Source organism: Natator depressus, chromosome 7, assembly GCF_965152275.1.
Source record: "Natator depressus isolate rNatDep1 chromosome 7, rNatDep2.hap1, whole genome shotgun sequence".
Lineage (NCBI taxonomy): Eukaryota > Metazoa > Chordata > Testudines > Cheloniidae > Natator > Natator depressus.
In genome coordinates this window covers 118,905,041-118,925,075 of record NC_134240.1, presented here as the reverse complement: position 1 = coordinate 118,925,075, position 20,035 = coordinate 118,905,041, and the positions used below count along the sequence as shown (strand labels likewise).

General features: G+C 47.2%; 1 protein-coding gene across 2 annotated transcripts in view; it reads left to right on the top strand.

Annotated features, from left to right (window-relative positions):
• The window catches only part of NEURL1 (neuralized E3 ubiquitin protein ligase 1), a 260,957-nt gene extending 242,120 nt beyond the window's left edge, over window positions 1-18,837 (top strand). For both annotated transcript variants that reach the window (XM_074959425.1, XM_074959426.1), the window contains exons 5-6: window positions 16,760-16,906; window positions 18,593-18,837. In XM_074959425.1, coding sequence (XP_074815526.1) covers window positions 16,760-16,906; window positions 18,593-18,834 — 389 coding nt within the window. In that variant the 3' untranslated portion in view covers window positions 18,835-18,837. The remainder of the gene's footprint in view (window positions 1-16,759; window positions 16,907-18,592) is intronic.
• The last annotated feature ends 1,198 nt before the right edge of the window (window positions 18,838-20,035 follow it).

Below are 20,035 nucleotides of genomic sequence, written 5' to 3'. Positions count from 1 at the left end.
GCTTGGAGCAGGGGGTTGGACTAGATGACCTCCTGAGGTCTCTTCCAACCCTAAGATTCAATGATTCTATGATAATTACTTAATTTGAAAATATGGCCCTTGGTTTTTTAAAGGCCCACTACAAAAATAATCTCTCCATTAAACAGAAAAAACAAATTCTTTTTGGAAGAGCTAGTGGCTAAACTCTCCTCTTAGGAAATGGGCATAACCTCCTTGCACGATGATTTGGGGTGAACCTGCCTACCTGTCTGCAAGGCTTTCTTGCATGATATGGTTTGATTATAGTGACTTATTAGCAATGTAATAGGAGAAGAAAGACCTTAAGTGATCTGTTTACGACTTATGAACCCTAGGCATAAGTTTTTATTACTAACATCCTGCTGTAATTAAAATGCTCAAGCATAACAAATGTGACGCTATCATTTATTACTTTAACCACTATTCATCTTCTAATAGCCACTGGGATCCAATTTGTTTACCATTCCTGTGCTGTTCAGAGACCCTGGCTGGTTTTTTTTTTTCCAGCTAGCACATCATTCTGATAATGGTAGATCAAGCCAAAGAGACCTGGGTGGGGAATAAAGAGGATTAAATGATACTATACTTGAGAAGGAAGGTCCCATCTGGCCTGGTAGGCACAGGAAAGAATAGAACCATCAGGCTGCCACCATGCCACAGTTTACTTTGATACCAGACCACCCGTTCTGCCAGCTGTATCATGAGCCCACACGGGAACTGTCTCCTGAATTCGGTTGTAAGAGGACAAGCTAGAATTTTTGTAAAGTGGAGTGTAAGTGAGGGGAGTTGTTGGCATTAATCTAATGTCCCCAAAGGAAGGATAAGGATCCCTCTGCTGGTACATCTATTGAAATGCTGGCTAGACAGTAACTAACATCATCCAGTACAATGTTAGGACATTTGCACTACCTACGTTATAAGACACATGTCTAAACCATAAATGTAACTTTGCAGCCTTAGGTTGGATTGTTATAAAATGTCAGTCTTTTTAACACAGTTGGGCTGTTTATACAGAGCAGTTATCAAACTCTCACCAATACTAGCCACTTCATGATACTCTAGTTACAGGATCAGTCATGCGGATCGATCATTTCCAGGCCTTGGGATGAACTAGATGACCAAATAGAGTATTCCTATCTCTAGCTCAGGGGTTCTCAAACTGGGGGTCAGGACCCCTCTGGGGGTTGTGAGGTTATTACAGGGGGGAGGAGGGGAGGTTGCAAGCTGTCAGCCTCCACCCCAAACCGCGCTTTGCCTCCAGCATTTATAATGGTATTCAATATATTTTAAAGTGTTTTTAATTTATAAGGGGGGTCGCACTCAGAGGCTTGCTATGTGAAAGGGGTCACCAGTACAAAAGTTTGAGAACCACTGCTCTAGGTTCTATGATGCCATAGTGAATCTGAAGCATAAGAAATGTCATTTATATCCATCTTCTCTGGCAGTGAATGGGAAACATGCAAAAGCTCTATTACGACAACAAGAAATGAAGACACAAACAGTGCAAAAGGCACCATTATGGTTGCTTATTCTAGCGCAGCAATTATAAAGCAGATTTAAATCTCTTCCTAGGGGTATCACTCAAGCCCTTATTAAAATAAGTAAAGCCACCACACTGAATTAAAGGAACAAAGAGCTGTGCCATTAGCTCCAAAAGCCAGGAATTTAAAGTCAAGGTGTTGTGTTCTCTCCAGCCATTCTGCTTTTTCTGCAATACAGATAAAATTATTCCTGGCCACTGGCAATGCCACTGCACAATTAGAAGAATTAAGAAAGGTGAATTAGAGGACTGGATGGCTCAGGAGACTGATTATTGGATACTGACTTTTCCACCTCTAGCTCAGCCATTTGGCTATGTCCAAGGGTGATAACAAATGAAAGTCATTGCCATCTGATGACTGTCTGGTGGCCTATAGTAGCTGCCATTACAGAGTCAACATTTACCAACCGTAGCTGCCCCACCAGTTTCAGAGATACCAGAGTTATTTCCTGGGCTAAGGATCGAGAAGTACTGTAGTATCATAGAAACAATTCCACATGGGTAAACCTCTGCACCTGCACAGAGCTCATTGTAAGATCAAGGCCTGAGATAGGACATTGCAGGGGCTGGTGCAATAAACAGGGGTGTGGTCTTCAGTCTTTATCAATCCAGTATAATTCACTAGAACTAATTTCATCCTAGGGGAAGTAATAAAACAGAAAATTAAGATTAATTAATCTTTCAAGCAAGCAGAAAATAAATAAAACCCCAAGCACCATCGCAGTTGGGTGAGAGGCTGCAGGGATGTGCCTTGAAAGATATAAGGAGCTCAGAGTTCAAAGCAAATGTGTCTGGGTCACAAGAAGGCAACTGGATCACAATGTATAAGTACCTACATGGGGAAGTGATATCTGACAGTACAGGCTCTCTAAAGTAGCAGACAAAGTCATCAGATAACCCAGTGGCTGGAAACTGAAGCTAGACAAATTCAGACTGGAAATAAGGGTAATTACAGTAAGGGTAATTAGCCATTGGAGCAGATTATCAGGGGATGTGGTGGATTCTTCCTCAAAAATTTGTTCTAGTTCAACCACAAATTACTGGTCTCGATGCATGAATTTCTGGATGAAATTCTCTGGATTATGTTGTGCAGGCGGCTAAACTAGACTATCACAATAGTCCTTTGTGACCTTAAATTCTGTGACTCTATCATGTGTAAGGGAGGCATTCACAAAACAGAGGACTAGAATGTTGCTGATCTCTAGGAGACTGAGTAACCAAGTAGAAATGAAACACAGGCTTTGCATACCATATATGGAACCTAATGTTGTATGTTCCCCTTTCTACCCTCATCCCAACCCAGGAAAGATTCATGACAGAGAAAGGACACTGTGCTTCAATTGTGAGAGAACATTAAAAGAGGAAGAAGCAGCCCATGGTGCAACCAAAACAACCTGGAACTTCATTGTTTCAGGTTTCATGTTCTTGTAAAGTGGACATGACCAGCGTATTACAACAGTGATTTACTGCTCCCAGATTTTGCTTGTAAGTGTCTTGGATCAGGCAAAGGTTTATCGAGAGCCCTGAAAGACTGAAGTGAGCCGGACTGAATATATTGGGCTGCTTTTTACATTGTAATTAATTTTAGGAAGTAAAATTGATTGACCTCAGAAGGTTTTGGAAGTTATGACTCATGTCTGGAGGATCATAAGCTACAGTAAGTCTCTGTAGAAACTCATTGGGAAGCCAAGTGGTGGTACATTTTTTTTGTTTTTTTTTTTAACTTTGCTGTATCTCAGAATGAATCGCTTCCATGCAACAAATTGTTTTTGAGCTTCCCTGGAGAAGTGAACTTTGCATAGAGATCAAAGTTTCCTTGTAGGTAATTTAAAAAACAAATAAGCAGGCACTTGGGTAATATATGGGTAAAAGAGGCAGTGTGAGCCACTGGATGACAGTGATAATAGCATACTGAGCCTTTAGGTCATCAATTTAAATCTGGCCTAGAACATTAGTGGCTAAGGATTGTTATCATCTGATGGATGCTCAGTGGAAAGGGAGAGTTGGGATTCAGGCCGGTTATTAGTTGGCTGGTTGTATTCCATCACACAAACATTATCATAACTGGCACTAACTGGGACCTTTATCGGCAGTGTCAAAAGAGAAGCCAAAGACTGAATAAGTTATGGCATGGGGTCCCAACTTTTTTCTGCATGTGATCCACATCTTAACAGAGAGATTGTTCCATGCAGCCACCTCCCCTCCCATGTGCCATGGAGTAAGATCCCGCAGGCAGCTATAGCAGTTGCTTACACGTGGAAATTGCCTTGTCTCGGTTTGTAAAGCTACCCGCACTGCCCCGTTTTGCTTTTCGTTTAGTTTTCTATCACTTTGGTTCTGTTTCAACTGGAAACAAGGTGGACAAGCCAGCACCATGTGACTGAGCAGCTTTCTATAGATCGTTAGTGGTCCATAAAGCACAGCAGGGTTTATGGAGACTGAACTCACTCCCTGGCTGAGATTCCTCCTTTCCTCACCAGGACCGCCATACCCACTGCCGTCTTGATGCATCTTCTGCATCAACCCCCCAAAGTTTCTGGCGGAGGGAGGTTGTCCCCTCCCTTTCCTGCGGTCTTCGGGGCAGCTGATTGACCTGATCCCCCTCTGACTCTGTAGGGGGCTGCGAAGCTGAGCCTGTATCCGCTACAATCCCACCATGGTTAGACAGTCTGTCCTTCCCACCTTCCTTATGAAATGGTCTTTGTAACACTGCTGCTGATCCTGCTGCTGCCACTGCTCTTTCCCCATTTTGGACCCCAGAAACAACCCACAATGCAACACTTGTTCAAGGAAACATCCCCCAAAATATCCGCTAATACGTGTGCAATCATATGTTTAATTCACATGCACTTACTGCAGCTTGTATGCAGATCAGTTGAGTCTAAACGATGGTTTGTGTGTGCACTAATTGCCTATGCAACTCTGTGCTGCAGATAGTGTGTACAGTTGCTGGATAAATCGTACACATAGGTGGGGAACTAGGAGTAGAATCCTGGTTCTTCAGCACCAGAAACATCAGTCTCTGACACTTGAGATAAAGGCGATCTGTGTAGTAGTAGGTCCTTATGATCTTCAGGAGCTAGCCACCAGAGGGCAACATGATCATAGATGCAGCCAGTACATTACCCTGGGCTCTGCCTTTTGGAATCTGAACCATGGGAGTCTTGTATCGCTCTGGCCATTTGGAAACTGCCAGTAATCAATGGGTTAAAATAAATACACTACAAAATACCCTACTTCTAAATGCATAACATTATTGCACAAAAATGCATATAATGGGCCTCTTCCTTTAACAAGCATTCACTTAGGGAGTGCCCTAGTGTTTTATGGCCCGTGTTTTTGATTTTGTCTATGGAAAATGGCCTCATTAAAGAGATACAGATTTAACAGCCCTGCATTCTATGACACTTAACTGCCTGAAGTTCTGGTGAACCGCAGGGCAAACAGCACTTTATTGCTTTAGCAGAATCCATTTGGAAGCATTTTCTGGGGTTTCTGGTGTATGTCTAAAATTTTTAAAATGTTCAACACGTCTTGGAAAGAAATTAACGTGTGTCAAATGCCCAGGTTGGATAAGCCCTTCCGTAAGGCTGGGTTTTATTTTTCTCAGTGAATTAGGCAGGCATTACTAATGCTAATTTGTAAGAGATCCTCGAAAGTATTGCATCCTCAATTGCTTCAGGGCGCTTTTCTGCCATTACATATGGCCCCCTGTGTACCTTCCATTTTCCCTTCGTTTAAAAGTGAAATTAGCATAATGAGAAGCTGTCCTAGCATGGATCATACAAAACTGGGTAGTTGGCTTTTTAGCAAATATGCATTGGAGCAGAACCTTAGAGCTACAGTGTGGGGCTTGCCTCATCATTATCTTTCTCTCGCATCAGTGCTGGTGACATGATAGGGAACACCATTTCTCTGTACATGTCCACAGCACCTTTCATCCAAAGATCTGATGATTCTTCACAAACTCTAATTAACCCACCCAATACCCTTGGAGGTATAGTAGTGTTATCAATTCATGTACCGTATAAAGAGGAGGAAGCTGAGCTATAGGAAGGCTTTAGATGTGGAAGGGATTTGGAGTTAGCTTCTCTCTTTGCCTCTGCCTCCGACTGCCTGTGTGATCTGAGATAACTCACTTCACTGCTCTGTGCCTCAGTTACCCCATTTACCTAAAAAAAGCTTGTGGGCATAATGAGAGGCCTCTGTCTGAGATCCTCAGATGACCCCTGAAGAGTATTACTGAGTTGCCATGTCAGTGGAAAGAACAGAGGGGGCCTACCTCTGAGACCCCCCCCCCCCAGCTCTAACTGCAGACACGTTCCTGTCCCACATGGGTGACTCTTCAGCAAAGCTGCTGTTTGAGTTCGGATCTGCCTACAGCTCACAATGGCGCGATGTCTACTTTCCAGGAGCCAAATAGAATGAGTGCGTTTCCTGCCTTGCGGAATTTGGCTGTGTGGGTTAGGCACAGGACAGGGGCCTGGCACTGCCTGCTATAGCAAGTTACATGAAGTTTTGGAGCTGGGATTCCACTCGGTCATGCTCCCCTTCGTTCACAGCCAGATCCTGTGTGGTGCTGACCCTTCTGCAGCTGTCACTGAAGCCGGTGGGAATGATAGGCACTCAGCACCTCTCAGGATGAGAGTTTAGATGAGTGCTGTTTGGAGCATATCTATTTCCCATAGATTATGACTGAGTAAAACAAACAGAACTTCTTCGAGTGACAGCTGTGGGACTCAGCCTGCACAGAAACCATATAGTGCTGTAAAGGCTTCCCCTTTGCACTCATTCCTCCATGACAATGGAAATTAAGTCTTTATCACCATCAGCATAATAAAATATCCCTAGATTCAATGAGCTGTTCATAGTAAGTGATATACGGATCTCCCTTATCTCACCACACCTTTGCCTGTCTGCATTCAATAAACTGCATATGGGATAATTTACCAGCCTCTTTGAATTATGGCTCATCTGTCATGAAAGATAAAGTCTGCATAAATCTTGGACTAACGCTGGCATGAGTTAGTTATTCTGGCTACTTGCGAGAGTGACAGAATAGACTAAACTCACTGATAACACCCAGTTTTTCTTTTCTCCCAATGAAATACACGCTAGAAGCTCAGAGGAGCAGTGAGGAAGAGGGGAAAGTTTTCAGTGTGATTAGATTGTTTCCCACCCCACCCCCCAGCTGCCGCCTCATTACTGTCAATCTCTGCTGGATGAGTGCTGAATTTTGAAGCACTGGACCTGATGACTGTTTCCTTCTTGTTCAGAAAACAGCATCCACCTTCACAATACTGGCATGTCTGAGCCAAATGGCCTTTATATGACACTCCTCTGGCTATGAGGATAGGGCTGGACTTTCTGCCACAGAAAGGTTGTGATTAATCTAAGATTAGTCTCGAGAGCTCTGAAGTTAATAGTCTTTGTCATAACAGAGCAAGACACGTGATTTTCAGGTTTTCTTTCAAGCAAGACGACCCCAAAACCCCCAGCTCTTGGCAGCTTAGATTTTTTTGGCTCTGAATTCTTCCATAGGAGATGAACTTTCTGTTGTATTTCCCTTCCTAATCCAGTGTCCACCTGGTATTGCTTTAAGCTATGGATATAATCTTCCTCCATGGGGGGTGGAGTCACTGCAGGTCCATTATGACATGGCCCATAAATGATTAGCTCTGCTAAAGCCCTATGTCCACCTGTGCCATAGAAGTCATGGAAGACAGTGGAGATCGGTAAAGAGAGAGCTGAGCTGAGCTCATGCACTTCTAGGGACCAAGGTGTTTTTTTATTTTGACAACTAATGAAATAACACGGACAGGAATGCGATCAAAGGGTCAAACAAAAGGAAACTGACGGGGACACTGAGCAGAGAACCCTGGACAGGGCCCACTGCTCCTCGAAGGCGTTGCTAGGCAGCAGTTCTGCAGAAAAGGACCTAGGGCTTATAGTGGACGAGGAGCTGGATATGAGTCAACAGTGTGCCCTTGTTGCCAAGAAGGCTAAGGGCATTTTGGGCTGTATAAGTAGGGGCATTGCCAGCAGATCGAGGGACATGATCGTTCCCCTCTATTCGACATTGGTGAGGCCTCATCTGGAGTACTGTGTCCAGTTTTGGGCCCCACACTACAAGAAGGATGTGGAAAAATTGGAAAGAGTCCAGTGGATGGCAACAAAAATGATTAGGGGTCTGGAACACATGACTTATGAGGAGAGGCTGAGGGAACTGGGATTGTTTAGTCTGCAGAAGAGAAGAATGAGGGCGGATTTGACAGCTGCTTTCAGCTACCTGAAAGGGGCTTCCAAAGAGGATGGATCTAGACTGTTCTCAGTGGTAGCAGATGACAGAACAAGGAGTAATGGTCTCAAGTTGCAGTGAGGGAGGTTTAGGTTGGATATTAGGAAAAACTTTTTCACTAGGAGGGTGGTGAAACACTGGAATGCATTACCTAGGGAGGTGGTGGAATCTCCTTCCTTTGAGGTTTTTAAGGTCAGGCTTGACAAAGCCCTGGCTGGGATGATTTAATTGGGGATTGGTCCTGCTTTGAGCAGGGGGTTGGACTAGATGACCTCCTGAAGTCCCTTCCAACCCTGATATTCTGTGATTCTATGACCCCCAGAAATGTTACAGATTTTTATTGTTCTTTTGGTGGGGGAGCCTTGCCCTTGCTTTTGCCATCAATACCTCCCTTTCTCTCTCCCTGTGTGCCTGTGTTCTGGGTCCCCTGCCTGCAATTAGCTCCTGAGGGGTTCTCATCTTAGCCTGGAGATGACTAGCACTCTGATCCTTCGCAGCCACTCTGTGGCTGCCCATTGTACAGGCCCCTGGTCCTCCCAAGTCTATTTCAGGGCTTCCTCTAAGGGTGTGATGCCTGGTAGCAGCTGGGCTTTACCATTCAGAACAAGAGAGACCCCAAGGCCTCCAATGGGACTACTTGCAGTACGTATGATTAAGCATGTGCATAGGTCTGTGGGGACAATCCTAGTTTAAAACTGTAGCCAAGCATCAGTTACGATAACCAGCCTTTATTGGATGGGCTCCTTACCCAGCCAAAGTGTTGGGCATGCGGGGAAAGGTCAGTCAAAATGCCAACAACATGCATAGTGGAGACATAGCAATAGGTCGTATAAGGTTGTGGTTCCCTCAAGAGCTTCTGCCTCCACCACAGATGATGAGAAAGTGGCACCCAGGTTGGAATGTTCATTTACTACATTGTTTGAAGGTCTAAACTTAGCAGGCCAGGCCAGTCCCTGGTAGTATGAGCCCATTAAAGAAACATAAATAATGACAGCATAAGGCTGAATTGAAATGGTGGTTTGCTGACAATATACAGTGAAAGAAGACATAAGTTAGAGTTTGCAGAATGGGAACGTCCCTGATCAATACTCCCCTACAGCTTGTACCGTTTGGGTGTATGTTATATTTATGATGCTTGACTGACAGTCATAAAAGCATTGGCATGTAATGCAAACAACTGAAACTGAATCAACCACCTGAGCTAGTGTTTGCCAGGGGCGTTGTGTGCTGCCACAAAGCATTTACAGCATTAGATGCTGCCACAAAGCACGGATGTTCCCATGTTCGCTACTGTTGTTCTTTCAGCAAAGCGTGGAGTTTGTTCCCATTTAAAAGGGAAAGCACCAGCCTATGACATAAATGTCTCTTTCCAACTTATTTTCACTTCAAAGCAGTGTTAGTTCTAAGCATGTGGAGTCCACTTCTGTAAGGCTTCCAGAAGCGATCCCCATTGACTTGGAGGGAGTCTTGTGCATTCAAGGCGTGTAGATTAGACCTTGAATGTATACAAGGGTGTATAATGCTGTATCTAGTGATCAGGGAAAGGAGATAGTGAGTCAGTAATGATTTACATCCCTTTCCCTATACAAGTGCTGAGTAATCTTCCCTCACCGTCCAAGGATCAGCATTCACATTGCACTCCCCATCAGTACCTGGCCCAAACTGGGGAAGCTAATGATCCAACTAGCAGATCAAATTCGGTGATGAATCCTGGTTCCGTGCAGCCTGAGGCACATTGCGCATACGCTAAGACCATCCATCCTCCTACACAGCGGTAGCATGTTAGGCATCACGGCCCTGGTCCCAATCCCATGAAGTGACTGGGCATCTGTCCATTGACTCTGAAGGGCTTTTGATCAAGCCACCCTAGAGCTCACTCCGTTGCCATTTTTCTGGCCTCTGAGCTGGGAAATGGCCATGGTCCTCTGTGTCAGCCATTCCAGGGTTAGGTACCATGGTGAGAAGTGCATTATAAATGTCTTAGATTCATGGCAGTTACTCCACTGCCCCCTGGCCTAATCCACAAACATCTCACAGCGTCTCTACTCACATCTGATTAAGCACCTACTGAGCAGCTTTGAAAGAAATGTTTGAATGGCATATCACCGTTGGTATCCAGCAGTTTTTTCTCAGTCCTTCTCAGGGGCCTGTTCAGCGATAAGCACAATAGCAAATCTCAGTGGTGGCCCACTTTTGAGTTAACTGTGAAAAGTAAGCATAGAAATCATCTTTATTTTTTTACAATGGGGAAAGTGTATTTTTTCCCCGCAATCTCACAAGGGATCTCCCTTAAACTTTCAAAATGGCTCCATCCTTCAGCTGAGATCCAGTCCAGCAAATTTCAGCCCGAAAGAAGGATCTTTTGGCAAGGTGCCAATGGGCGGAGGGGGAGTTTTAAATGAATCACTTTTGCAGTCTTGCCTTGAGCATTCATTACGATTTAATTACTTGGCCTATGCCATTGCTAGGGCATCTGAGTGATTCGCATTGCAAAAACCAGTGAATACAGGAATTTGATGTGTTCACTTGTGAACAGGTTTTATTGTGTGTCTGTTTGAAATTGATCAGCTCTTAGGAGTTAAAAGGAAAATTAGATGTGTTGTTTATAACCTACACTTAGAGGGAAAGATGATTTAACGCAAAAGACTAGGCTTCCCATGCAATAGTATTTATTTCCCACATTTCTAGGAATCCATCACCATAGCATCTGGGTTCTGTTTACACACTGTCTTGTCTTCGCTAAACTGTTTCCCAATTTAGGAGCCGTCCTCTCCTCAAGGAGCTCAGAGCCCAGTAATAGCCAGTCCGGAGACCAATTCCCCCCAGCAGTTCCACAGCCACAGTCAAAAGAGAGCCTGAGCAAAGAAAAGGCTGCTAAAACTGGGAAAAACCTAGGCTGTGACTGATCTCTGCTGAGAGTGAACCCAGCACTTGAGGTTCCCTTTGGTGAATGCCCGGTCACTTGGAACAAAAGCCAAAGCATCCTTCTTGACCACAGCTGGTGCTTCTTGGTCAAGCTTAAGTATTCTCTGCAAAATGGGTTTAGTAATGCAGTTAACAGTTATACTCTCTTCCTTCTCAGGGGTGTTGGGAGGATTCATTCATTCAACAGTTAACAGCTTTGTGATCCTCTGTTGGCGATATTGCAGAAATGCAGAGGATAGTTAATACTTGTTGTTCAATCAACACTGATACTAGTGGTTTGAAAATGGTGTCAATAAACCTACTGGTATTTGGGCCTGAAGTCAATGGGCGTCTTTCCAGCGAGTTCTGTGTGTTTCGGATCAGGCCCTGTAAGCCAGAATGTTAGTCATCTCAGGAGGAGAAGAATGTTCCAATATTTAGAGTTGTTCATATTTTAAAGGACCAGATCCTGCCTTCAGATGTGCACAGTTGGTTCCGTAGAGTTCCGTGGGAGCCATGTTCACACAAACGATGGCAGGGTTTGGCCTTGCGAGTAAATGTGCGTTTAGAATTAGTCAGAGCCAGTTACTGTAATTCTGTTATGTCCTGTAGTGAGTCTTATACCACACGTGACACTGTAACATCTGAGCGCCTTCCAGCAGTGCGTTAATCAACGTGACTGTCACGTGTGGCTTGTTCTCCCACCGGGCCAGAAACATGTGCGATGGAGTGTCTTGTTTTGGTAGGGCTCTTTTAATAGATGGGTTGCTATATATTTACATTGGAGAAGGCAAGGTCAAAGCAATGAGCCTTGCATTTGGAGCAGAAGGTGGTGACATGAGGTGTGTGTGGTGGGGGGGATGGCCCTTAGTTCCCTGGGTGTTCGTTGCTTTCTCTCCAGCAGAGACTAGCTTTAGTCTGATTGTAGAGAGTTCTAATGTGCCAATGGATAATGGCTGTCGACTACGATCGTCTTCATTTCGTACGTGGTCTGTAACATTAGAAACGCCTGACCAGCACAGGAAAAGAGGATTCAGCTGCCTGTGTTTGTTTTCAGTTTAATGAGGTGAGCTGCCAGCTGTTGTTAGAAACAAAACCTGACCTGAGCCTGCTGAAGGGAATGTCATCCAGGTTGACTGGATGAGAAGCAAGGTTTTGTTTTGTAAACTTCTCTGGCTACTGAATGTTCCTCTTTGTTGTGTGTATAGTGACTGTGTTGTGAGCTATACCCCGCTGGACTTGTTTACAGTATATATTATCCATTAGCTCGGTTTATGGCTAGATCATCCATCAGACTGGAGAGGGTCCATTGCTGGTGTCTGTGAACACAGGATCTATGCAGCTCCTTCACACCCTCGAGTAGCCAGCCCTCCAGGCTCCAGTTCACCTCTCTGTAACTCCCATATAGTAACTGAGACCTTCTGTACTGCCTTACATCTGAGCATAGGCACCGACTCCATGGGTGGTCCGGGGCTGGAGCACCCACGGAGACAAAATGGTGGGTGCTGAGCACCCATCAGCAGTAGCCCCCCCATTAGCTCTCCTTCATCCCCCCAGTGCCTCCTGCCCGCCAGCAGGCCCCACAGATCAGCGCCTGCCCCCTTCCTCCCCACACCTCCCACCAGCCGTGAACAGAATAATCTGATCACCCCACCCCCAAGGCAAGGGCGACATAATGGATAAAATGCTGGCTATGCTAGAGGCAGCCTCATATTTCCAACAACTCCAGAGTATTCAGTTGGTGTCATGAATACACACAGCTTTCCAAGCCTGAGGAATAGGTTTTCTTGGGGGCTGAGAGGTACTGAGAACCTGCCACTCCCCCTGACTTAAATGGAAGACATGGGTGCTGAGCATCTCTCAGCACCAGGCCTCAAAGCACTGTCATTCTGGTATATTTCCCGAGGAGGGTGCAGGCAGAGTGGAGGGAGGCCATGACTTACACTAACATACCCATGTCACGTGCACTTCAGAACAAGGCTGATGCCCTAGGTCTCTGTGCAGACCTTGCAGCCTTCTCAGTTCTGTGAAGGAGCGCAGATAACACTGTGCAGACACCGACTGAGTTGGTTAGAAGGGCAGTTTCTGTTGTGGCTTTTATATGTGCCTCCTCCTATCAGATGGGAGGAGAGTCACCAAACTGTGCTGTCTGTGGCAGATGAAAATGGGCTGTAGGATAAAGGGAGGAAGGTTGGTTGCAGGGCTAAATGACAGGACTGGGAATCACAGCAGGTCTGCAGTCCTGGAGCTGCATTGTTCCCAGAAAGGGACCTTTTGGTTCCTTCAGCATTTATCATAATAGTGTCAGCTCCCTGATAGTCCTGCCTTGGCACATTGAAGAATCAACATGAAGGAGTGGAAATGTTCCAGAAAGGTAATGCAATGTGTTTGAAGCATCCTACGCACACCAGGGTTACAGAGAATATTCCGGGAGAAGGCAGCAGTTATCAGTAGAAACACTTGGTCACATTCAGGCTGATACTGTCGATATTAGGCTACTGTATGCTCCCATGCCCTGCCTCAGCAGCAGCTATGTTACAGTGCTGGACAGAGGTCATGGTCTGGTGTTATCTGATACCATAAGGGGAAAACATCAGGGGCGTAAGGAACAAGTACCATGCTGGTTTGTTGTGCACTCTGAGAAGAGCAATGAACTGTGCCAGGTAATATTTCCAAGATCCGTTGGCTGCCTGTGTTAACCATCGCAATTTAAAAGAAAAACACACCGAGATGTTGAGTTTTATACTCTACATGGCTGACCAATATGGTTTGGAGCAAGATGATTAAAATTCTATTACAGGCAGCACAGAACGCTTGATTTAACAGGACATGCCCAGCCCTTATTGCCAGGGCTGACTTGACAGGCTCCGTCCTATCCAGCTCCCTGTGATAAAGCCCACTCAAGTCAGAAAGTCACTTATCACCAAGGAAACTGAGACACTCACAGGCTATCAGCTGGCATTTTCAAAGGAGCCTAACAGAGTTAGGCACCCAAATCCCTTTGAATATCCCAGCCAGATCTGCCGACCTCACCATGCTCTGAGAATAATTTAAAGTTTCTCCAGAGTTTTGAAGATGTGATGTACACGATACGTGCTAAGTCACATCATTCATATAATGAAATACACAGGGATTGCTGAAACACAGCTACTTGTGGGGTGGAACACAGCAGCTGTTTAACAGCGCACAGCAGTACAGCTAATAAACTTTACGACACAGGGTAGCTTGTTAGTACGTATTAAACACTCCTTTTTGGCAGTGTCAAATGCTGTGTTACTATGGGGTGGGGTATGTGCAGAGGTTTCGCTTCAGTAACAGCTCCGAGTGAGGAGGTAGTTGTATAAAGGAGACACAGACTTTCAGTACTTGCGTTACTTAAAGCGTCATGCTGCTCTTACCGCCGGTCACCTGCAAGACTGCATCCAAACAGCATTGCTGAAATGCAGCCACCTCTGAGAGTGGTGCCCAAGCCATCTGTTACCCAGCATGCTGCCAAGAGAGGGGAAGGCACAGCACAATCAAGGATGTTGCGGGAAAGGCCTCCTCTTATGAAAAGGGCCATGGCCATGAGATCTTCAGCATCCATGCAGAGGAGCGAGGACCTTGCTTTATATGACCTGTCGGAAAGACTTGCTGTGCGCAGTAAAGTGACTGGGAAAGGGGGCTGCACTATGGCGTCCTAGTGTATTTCAGGAGAAATTCAGCTGCCCATGGAAGAGGAATTCCGGCACTCTCACTTTGGTTTAGAAGAAGGCGCCCGACTTTTCCAAAGACAGCTTGGTCCTCCTGTGGCAGCTGCCCTCTGAGGAGCTCCATGCACTTTAACCACACTGATGAATTAAGTCATGCAACTCCCCTCTGTCATACCTCTGAGCTCCATTTCGCAAATCGCCTCTGGGCCTAAACCTCCCTAGGTGGCTTGTCTCAGGTCTCACAGCAAGTCTGTGGCAGCGCAGGAACAGAACCCACAGTCCATGTTCTTCAGCGACCCAGGCCTGTGTCCTGGGTGCATTTCCTAGCTATGTAGGTCTGTTTACCAGAGGCACGTGCACGCTGTCAGAGCAGAAATGTAACAAGTAGGAAACGCGTTTAACAGAGTTAAAAGTGAGACAAGTAACGCCACACACAGTGAGCCAGGTGGGCCAGGCCTTCATTTCACTTGCTCTTCAGTGGTGTCAACAGGGAAACTGAGGCAGAACAGGCTAGTTTTCTTTCTGTGCCTCCCATCCAATACCCTTCTCATGCAGTGCACCTTGGCTACATTAAATATTGGTCAGATACCTGGCTGATGGCCAACATTGGATTAAATTCCAGTTGTCTACAGGAGGCTTTTGGGCGGCTCAACCTGCTGGACTCTAGGATTTGTTTCTAGCCTGGTTTGACTACCAAGTGCAGCTAGCCTCACCCGGAAAGAAGGAAATGGAAGCAAGATGCTCTCAGCAGGACTGTTTTCCTGGCCGCCTGGTGCTTTTTCACTTGAAAGCAGCCGCCGACTCATTGAACTGTGCTGTGGATCCCACTTTCTCAGCTCCATATATGGTAACGTGAAGGAAGCTAAGCATTCGTGGGTATTTAAATTCTGATTGGGCGCTATCCCCGTTGTCTCTTCCACGAGAGACTGAACACCTTGGAACTCCAGACAAACCAGTTGCTCCTTTGTGCCTGCTCTGATCCCCGTTAGCCATCCTCCCTCAGCTATTGGTGGTATGGTTACCAAGCAGACCCCATCCACCTTCCTGGGGGAGGGGAAGGGGGGGGGACCCATGTCACCGTCTGTGATTGTCTATATTTGCCTCTGGGGAGACATTTCAGCTGATTATTATTATAGCAACAGGACAAGAAGCAGGCTGAGCCTGAGTGAGTTAGTAATGCTGTCTCTGGAGCTCCCCTGCAGAACTGGCTGGAAAATGTGGGCCAAGTACCTTCTGCCTCCGGTGGCCTGGGAGCAGGCATGTACTAGCAGAGGATTCCACAAACAAGGCCCTGTGACAGGCGAGTCCCAAACACAAGAAGGGATCATGCTCAGGCCTGCCATGGAGTCAGCACCCAGTGTCTGGTTCTCTTTGCCCCAAGCAGGTTTCTGCTTTGGCTGCTTGGCAGGCTCCTATCGACATGGTTTCTTAGGGGTCAGCTGCCCAGGCAGGGCCAATTAATACAAATCTTTCCTGTCCTGTGTTCTCATTTCCCAGTTTGAGTGCCAGCGTTAATTTGCTGTCTGTTGCCTTTGAGCACCAGCTGGCCTGGTCACATCCAGGCAGGGGGGTTACCTGAGAACAACAGAGGCTTCCAAACAGCTGCAAAGGAGTTCCCTTTTTTATAAACAGGAAAGGGACACCAAGGGAGGTGATATGATTCAGCTCAGGCCACACAGCAAGTGGAGCAGGACCGGGATCAGAACTCACTCTTTTCTGCCTGCCAGGCGGCTCTTGATTGCCTTGGCATGAGCTCGGTGGTGCCAGGACTCTCTGTATTTTGCTCTGGCGTATACAGCACTCGTTATCAAGAGGATAGCTCCTTGGGTTCCATTCCAGCTGGCCAGCCATGTGCCCTGTATGTGACGCTGCCGGGGCATGGGCGCGTGAGACTGTGGGTGACGTATAATGAAAAGTAACATTTAAAACTGCAGAACTATTTACATTGGCTGAAAGGAATCCAGCTTATGTAGGGGGAGGGGGTGTTCAAACCTCTTTTAGGCCAGCTGATGGGGGGCGGGGGGCGAGGCGCCATCTGGTGCCTGGCTTAGGATGGGTTTGTTAGGAATGGAAAGTAAGGGTTAAGTTCTGGTCCCATTGAAGTCAATGGCAAAACTCCCATCGACTTCAGTAAGGCCAGGATTTCACCCCCAGCTCTCATTGTGATGGCACTAACACAGATCAGAATGAGCGATGCACGCCCAGCCCGAGGCAGGTATCGATGTGCGGGAGCAGGGCCTAATGTCTGGAATAATCACATGGGGACAAGCTTTTTTAAAAACCACATGTCTTTGTTGTATTGTCCAGGTTCCACCATACTGGCTGAGCGACTGGGCCCATCTACACCGAGCTCTCCCACTTCAGCCCCAAATTCCCCCACGGGTCTCTGCAGTGGGGTTTCTGATCCAATACTGAGTACGTGTGGCTCCGGTCTGCTCTGCAGCTCCATCAATGGTGAGTGTGCCTCGTACACATTCGCGGGTTCCCTGCCATGTTCTGCACTGCCACCCTTCCAGGTCTCCTGTTCAATGCCCATTAGTGCTCTAAGTGCATGGGGCGGCATACATCTATGCACCTGTCAGCTCCCGAAGTGAGTAAGGGAGAAGAGCTAGAGACCCATGAGGTCCCTAGGGGAATGTTTTTACATGGAAGCCACCCAGATGCTTTGATACTGGACAGCAATAATTTTGTAGGCTTTTTCATCATCAAAAATCTCCAAGGGGGACAACAAACTTTCTAGACTGTGTACACCCTCCTGTGAAATGCAGCTGCCTCTGGGGAGAATCCTGAAGGCTGTTTACATTGATATTCTCTACCAGGGCCAGTTCCCATGAATCCCAGAGGCTGTCATAAGCTTCCATCCAGCCTCACAAGCTCTCAGGGAGAGAGGGAGGCAGGCAGAATTCCCGTTGCACCAAGAGGTTGTGGCTGTTTGTATGAGGGTAGTGCCCGGTGTCACCCATGCACATCCCTGCCCAGAGAACCCACGGTCTGTGACTTGCCCAAGGCCACAGTCCCCTGCTCATGTCACCAACCAATGCACCAATCTTAGAGCTGCTGCCACCATTGCTCTGCCCTCCCTTCCAACCTTTAAACAGTAGCCAGCCCATTTGGCAGCTTCCAATTTGCCCTCTGTAGTGAATGTTTGTACAGTGCTTGGACACTGCAGAGCTCCCTCTGTGGGCCAGCTGGGCGTGTGATCAGACAGCCAGTTTTCCCGTTGGCCCCCAGTGCAGTGAGCAGCTGTTTTGTTGCAGTGCATTGGCCACAAACTCTAGGCAAACTGCACAGCTGTACTACTAATCCCATGACAAAAGCAGTGTTACCCACCCTCAGAATCCCTTGCATTTATATAGCCCCTTCCTTGCCAAGAGCTCTGCCCCCTTTCCAGACATACATTGGGCCTCTCGCCACAGGTCAGGTGAGCTAGGTTCAGAGTTATGGTGCCCATTTGCCGGATGAGGAAGTGGGGAGTGACCTGCCCAAGGCCGTGCAGTGCATCAGTGGCAGAACTGAAAACAAAGCACCAGACACCTGCCTCTCAGGCGTGTGTCCTTAACACATGACCACCCTCCGTCCCTGCATGGACTTTCTGTGACCTGTTGTTAGAAGAAACAGATTTCTTAGGCTGTGTCTACACTACAGCACCTATGTATGGTGGCATAGTCCCCGGTGTAGATGCAATGTATGCCAACAGAAGTGGTTTTCCGCCAGCATCGGAACACCACCTCCCCGCACAACGTTAGCTATGCTGCCCGAAGCCCCCTTCCGTCAGCATTGCTGTATCTGCACTGCAGGTTTGTTGGCAGAACGATGCCAAACCGGGGTGTGGGATTTTTCATGTGCTAGAGCAGAGCCCTGAGGGATTCTCCCTTCCTCACTGGTGCAGCATTGTGCACAAAGTCAGGTGCATTATGGCCTTTTCTCACCTTCCACTGAGGCCTCAGCGATTGGACACAGTTAGCTGCAAAAGCTATTGAAGGAGACCTGTTAAATCACTCATTCTACCCCCTGCCTGTGCAGGGTGCTCCCTGCAGTTCTAGGTGCAGCAGGAGTCTGCTCTGACCGAGTCACTCCTCTCTCCCTAACCCTGAAAAGCTCATGACTGAGTAAAGAGCGACTGTGTTCCTTGCATTTCAGGCACAGCTCCAAACTCCCCGGTCAGCATGCCGGAGTCACCCATCTCCCCATCTGGCTCAGGGGTCTGGGGGGACGAGTGCACCATCTGCTACGAGAACATGGTAGATACCGTCATTTACTCCTGCGGACACATGTGTCTCTGCTACCCGTGTGGGCTGAAACTCAAGAAGATGGCCAACGCCTGCTGCCCGATCTGCAGACGGGCCATCAAGGATATCATCAAAACATATCGCAGCACTTAGAACAGCAGTATGGATGGGGGGGGGGGAACGCTGTGGGGGGGGGGCGGACGTGAGAGGAGCGAGGGGTCTCTGTCTTCACTCATCATCTGTGAAATTCAACATCTGAACCACCCCAAGGAGGCTGGAGGTGGGGAGGGGAGGGTCCTGCTGGTGATGGCTCTTCCACTCCCCCTTGCCCCTAATGGGTTCTGAACTCCAGCACATCAGGGAAGTCAAGATGAACCTCTCTTTCTAATGGTTTTACATTTTAATCTCAAGAAAACAGCTGGAGCTGTTCTTCCTCTTCTACACCATGCCCAGGGATGTCCTTCTCCCCAGTGGACAGCAACTGTAGGCAGCTGGTGAGTGGCAATAATCCAGAGAAGAAAGGAGGCCTTTTGGGGGCAACTGACCCCCCCATCTCACAAAAGCCTCTTAAAAGGGCAGGGCTGCATGGGCCATTCAGAAGAGCTGGGTGTCCAGCAGGAGCTCTGGCACAAAGGGTGTGAAAGGGCGAGTCTGGCAGGAGAGAAATTATAAATCCAAACCCTTTTGCTGGTGGCAAAAAAGCTCCCAGTAACCCTGCTCTCTCTTTGCTCTCCTGAGAGCAGTGGCCGATGAATGGAAATCAACGTGTTGAGTGCTTCATGGGGGGAGAGTGGGCCTGTGGATTTTTGGTAATGGAGAAATGCATGGTGAGGTGGGGGATGGGGGAGCAGATGGGTGTGCAGCATGTGGTTCCCGCGAAAGACTCTAGTGTTGGGCATGGCTCTGCGTGTTGCCTTCCAGCAAGATGACACCCTCAGGCTTACGTTTGCCCTTCAGCATCCTTTCCTCACCAGCCAGCTCCCTCCTGCCTGGCTCATTGTGGCACTGCATGACTATAACCCCACTGCACCGACACTTGCTCCTTAGTTCTCCCTGCCCTTCCCATCAGCGTTTCACAAGCCAAAAGCCTCTTCCCTCCCACCCCTCACTCAGCACTTGTGAAAAACACTGAGGAAGAATGTCCAAAACCCCCCTTCCCTCCCCCGCGCTCTTTTTTTTATGGTAGAGTGTTAAATGTCTCTAAAGGAAGGAAACTTAGTTCGTGATCGCACGCTCTTGGCCACACTGATGTGGTCAATGCACTTAGTCATCAACAAGCGAAAAAAGGAAGAAAGTGGCTTATGTTTCTTTGTTTTAAAGAAGGAGCTTCTGATCACTCAAGGGCTGGGGAGGA